General features: G+C 34.5%; 1 protein-coding gene across 1 annotated transcript in view; it reads left to right on the top strand.

Moving 5' to 3' along the window:
- Positions 1–3780, top strand: part of LOC117104188 (allene oxide synthase-lipoxygenase protein-like) — a 22866-nt gene extending 19086 nt beyond the window's left edge. Inside the window, exons 4-5 of the mRNA XM_033244886.1 lie at positions 3054–3179; positions 3688–3780. Coding sequence (XP_033100777.1) covers positions 3054–3179; positions 3688–3780 — 219 coding nt within the window. The remainder of the gene's footprint in view (positions 1–3053; positions 3180–3687) is intronic.
- Positions 3781–4518: the final 738 nt, after the last annotated feature.

The following is a 4518-nucleotide window of genomic DNA, read 5'->3' as shown; positions in this document are numbered from 1 at the left end:
AGCGCGTCTATTTTCATTCAAATACGTTTGTATCTGTCTCTTATACACATCTAGATGTGTATAAGAGACAGTTATAACACTACTGAAATGCAATACAAATTACTTTACCAATAGGACTCACAAGTTCGACCTGGACAGAATCTTCAACCATTTTAGATCTCAAAATAGGCTATATACTTTTTTCCTTCCATTTCTAAAGGGTTATTTTTCAGAAGACATATGATATTTGTACACCTTTTTCCTTATGCGTTTTAGTTTTTGCATTTTTAACCTTTTTACCGCTTTATTTATTTAGTTTTTTATTTATTTTTTTTTTAAATTTCTTTTACATATCGATCAGTTCAAATAGTACACACTATGTTTACCTTTTAGTATTATTCATCTAATTTACAGTAAGGCCCTAATATTTACCATTAGTTTTTTTGTTCATTCTGTTGTTTTTTGTTTTTTTTTTTCATTTCTCTCATTTTTTTTTTTTTTTGCCTAACTGCCACCGTTGCCATATTGATGATTGCATGTGCCCCATGTACAACAAACTCATTATGCCGAAGGTTCCGTAATAATATTTTGTTTCATAAGGAGAAAATTTAAAACAAGAAAGGATAAACTGTGAGTTTAGACTCCTAAAGTAAGGTTGGTGGTTTGCAATCTAGCAACCAAGCCTCTGCCCAAGGTATCATCATAATATATTTTTTGCCCATTTTTTTTAATACGGTAGCGGATGGCCCTTCCAGATTGTTATTAAATGACCTTCTTAAATAAACGAAATTGAAATAATAGTATTACTATTATCTTTAATTAATTTAAGATGACTCATAAACACAAAACATTCTTATAATGTTTGTGAACATTGTGGTTAGGTATGTCACAAAATAACGTTCACACAACGTTGTAAAAACGTTCAAACGTCGTGAGGTTGTGACATTAGGTTATAAATACGTACATGGTTCTACAAAATAACGTTTTTATCACCAAACTGTAACGTTATTATAACGTTCTTAGAACGTAATATTGTTAGCTGGGTAGGTAGTGGATATGTTTTTAGTCGTGAGAAAAAAAATTCTGTGCCGTCACATGAATTGAACCCAGGACCCTGGGATTAAAAGACAAGCATCCTAATCGCCAAGCTACATCTCCACTTGATTTGCGAGGTAGATCAAGGTAGGATGTTAAAAAATATAAAGGTTGTGTTTTAATAATCTAAAAGACGTCTTCATTCAAGTACATATAAACTGAATGGTCATTTTTCTTATTAATTTTATTTAGGTTTCTTTATAAAACTTGTGACATTATTAAGTAGATTCATATATAATATAAATGATAAGACCTACATACAATGCATAGATTTGTACATTTAAATTAGTATAAATGTCAACAAAGAAATATTTGTACTGATTTATATACTATACTATAGGCCTAGTAATAATAGCCTAGGCCCTAGGTAGACCTCCCTAGGCCTATGCACATTTTAAAGAATTTATATAGGTCTAGGCCCCTGGGCCTAAGGAACGTTTTATTTTCCGCTTTTATTTTTCATTGTTTTAAACATGAAAAGTCGTTTTCTTTTAAAAGAAAAGGTGCCAAATTTTTGTGTATTTATTTCTTCCCGTTTTCTATTTTACGATATGCGAACATAGCCACTGCGCAGAAGTCTTGGCAACGCTCTCTCTTGCCATGGTCATGGTCATGGTGGCCTAAAATATTGTCATATTTTTATGTTCTTTAAAACTTTACATAGTTTTCAATTTACCTTGCGATTGATCTGGACATGATCCTCTTTAATTACTACACTTGGTTTGTAGCAAAAATTGTACTAAATCAAATTCGGACTTGTTAAATCAGTGAAATTTTGAGCAGTGAAAGTATGAAGAAAGTAAATCACAACTGCTGCGCCAAACCGTTCATGCAAACATAAAACAGTATTGAATTAATGTGTTCTTCTCTTCTCCCAAATGTATTTAGGCCTAATATTTTAGCATGTGTTAAAGGTATATGCCTACTACTGTACCTGTTGTAAACCATGAAACCCCATAAAAATGTAGTTTAAACATTGAAACAATTCACTTTTTTGATAAATACAGTCTCTTTGAAAACTTAGTGTGGTTAACTGTTATATGCAGATTAGTATTAGTCTAAGCTGCCCTATAGCAATAACTACTTTCTGGAGTTTTTCTTTTTGGAGAATCTTATTCGTCTTTTTTATGATTTACCTGTATTAGAGTAAAAATTATTTATCGATATTTTTTGGAACGAGTAGCTTAGTCAGAGCAGTGGCGTAACGCCTATGCGCTTTCGTGCGGCGGTCCACAGGGCCCCCGACTCTTTGGGCCCCGAAGTGCGGCCCTTACTTATAGGGTCCTCGATTTTTATACATAACAGCAAAATATCTCTGACATCGACTGTAGGACATATGTTATATTATATCCAGGAAAGGATTAAAGGGGCCCTATAAATTTGTCAAAATTTGTTTAAATGGGAAATTATTTTCAAGTGTCTGTAAGTGCCATTTTCAGCTATCTAAAGGTACCATAATAATCATAAAATTTCTTACCACAGCCCCACCATGGTGGGGCTGAGGTGGTATAGAATCTCCATTTGTGAAAGTCCCTCTCTGGCCCCTTCTATTTAAAATTCGTACTATCCACCACTGATATATCATTTATTTCATTGTCAATTGAAGAACATACAATGACAAAAATGATTAAAAAACACATCTAAATCCCACAATAGAATTGGCGACCGGGACCGAAAAAAGACCCCATAGACTCAGAAAGCCACAGTGCCGGCGGCCCCTATCCACAGAGTAGGGTTTAAGGGGTACCCCTTTGATAGTGAGCTCAGTCATCAATCGCCGCCTTATTGCTTTTTAACGAGGACATAATTATTTGAACACGGTCTGTATTTTGAAATCGAAATATTCCCTTTCGGGAGGGTTACTTTTGGACAACACTGTATAATACATTAAATGTATGTAGGTAGCAGCCTATTTGGCCTAGGCTTTTTTTTGTATTTCTGGTTATGGTACTAAATAATTATCTTCGTTGTAATTTTAGAAATTCCTTCTTGCAACAAAGTTGAAGATGAAGATGCATACAGAACTTATCATGTTAACGACCAAACCGTTCGAAACACTAAGGGACGTTGAAAATGTATACAAGTATAGTTTCCCTCCGCCAGTGGTAAGTCAATATATTCTGGATATGGAAGACATACGGTCCATTACTCTATAAGTGTGAAAACACCACCACACACTTTAGGACTTCCTTATCAGTAAGATTCATGGAGGAAGGGACGTGCTGAATTCCTCCGTTATACAGGCCAAACACCTCCCCATGGGCCCTACAGGCTTCTTTCTTTGAAAGATGCCCACAGTGTGATGTGTTCTCACAATGTTGACCGTGTTGATCAGGAGGTGTGGTTTACCGTTGGTGTGTGTGGCACAGCCACTATAATAACAGTAGACACAGTGTGAAGACAGTCTTGATACTAGTCCATACTATTTTACTCTGTTTAGACTTTTTGATATTTTCCTAAGTGCTTTCAGGCAGTTTGCTGTCTTAAACAAGTCTAGGCCTATTACATCATTCAACATTCCAAGTTTTTCAAAGTCACTGTCACCAATATCCAAGTTTTGTTTTTCAAAATTAATTTTATTCTTTTATTACTTAATTATGCTTCTTTTCGCAGGATGTTGACGGATGGCATACCGATGAGCATTTCGGCAATTTAGCAATGAACGGTTGCAACCCCAACATTATTCGGCTGTGTACAGAAATATGACGATGATGCTGCTGATGATATGGGACGGATCCAGACATTTGACAGATTAAGTGGTGTTACAGAAACAAATATGACAAATACGACGTGCGGAACGCGTACGTCGGTGAGATTTTTTTCTGTTATATTTCCTGAACTCTCTTCTGTCTTGTCACCCTCTCATCTTTGTATGTAACTTTAAAGTCAAAAATATTAAACGAAGATTAGATTGAAATTTATTCTCATAAATGGATACAAAATCAGCTGATGGCTATTTACTCACACAGTATAAAATGTTTTTTTTTTTTGTTTTTTTTTTGTTTTTTGTTTTTAATAAAAAGGCATTGGGGTGGGTGATTAGGTGGATAATAACCATACTGTAATATTATTATGACAATGATTACGACATTGATGATCTTCAAGGTGCTACTTGTGATGATTATGGTGAAGATAATAGTAACGATGATGACGCTGTTAACAGTGATGATGACGATGACGACAACATGAAATTGACGATGCTACTTTTGATGAATATTGTGAAGGTGATGATGATGATGAATGTAATGACAACAACATAAAGGCGCCGATTTCGAAAAATATTGTGTTTGATAATAGTAATAATAATAATAATAACAATGATGATGATATGATGGTGATGATGATAACGACGACGATGATGATGATAATGATGCTGATGATGATGATGATGATGATGATGATGATGATAATGATGATGATGATGATAATAGTGAAGATTATGGC

This window comes from Anneissia japonica, unplaced genomic scaffold (assembly GCF_011630105.1).
Source record: "Anneissia japonica isolate Jap-2015-1 unplaced genomic scaffold, ASM1163010v1 scaffold288288_len553704_cov182, whole genome shotgun sequence".
NCBI classification, from domain to species: domain Eukaryota; kingdom Metazoa; phylum Echinodermata; class Crinoidea; order Comatulida; family Comatulidae; genus Anneissia; species Anneissia japonica.
The sequence above is the reverse complement of the archived record's forward strand: the minus strand, read 5'-3'. Positions and strand labels throughout refer to the sequence as shown.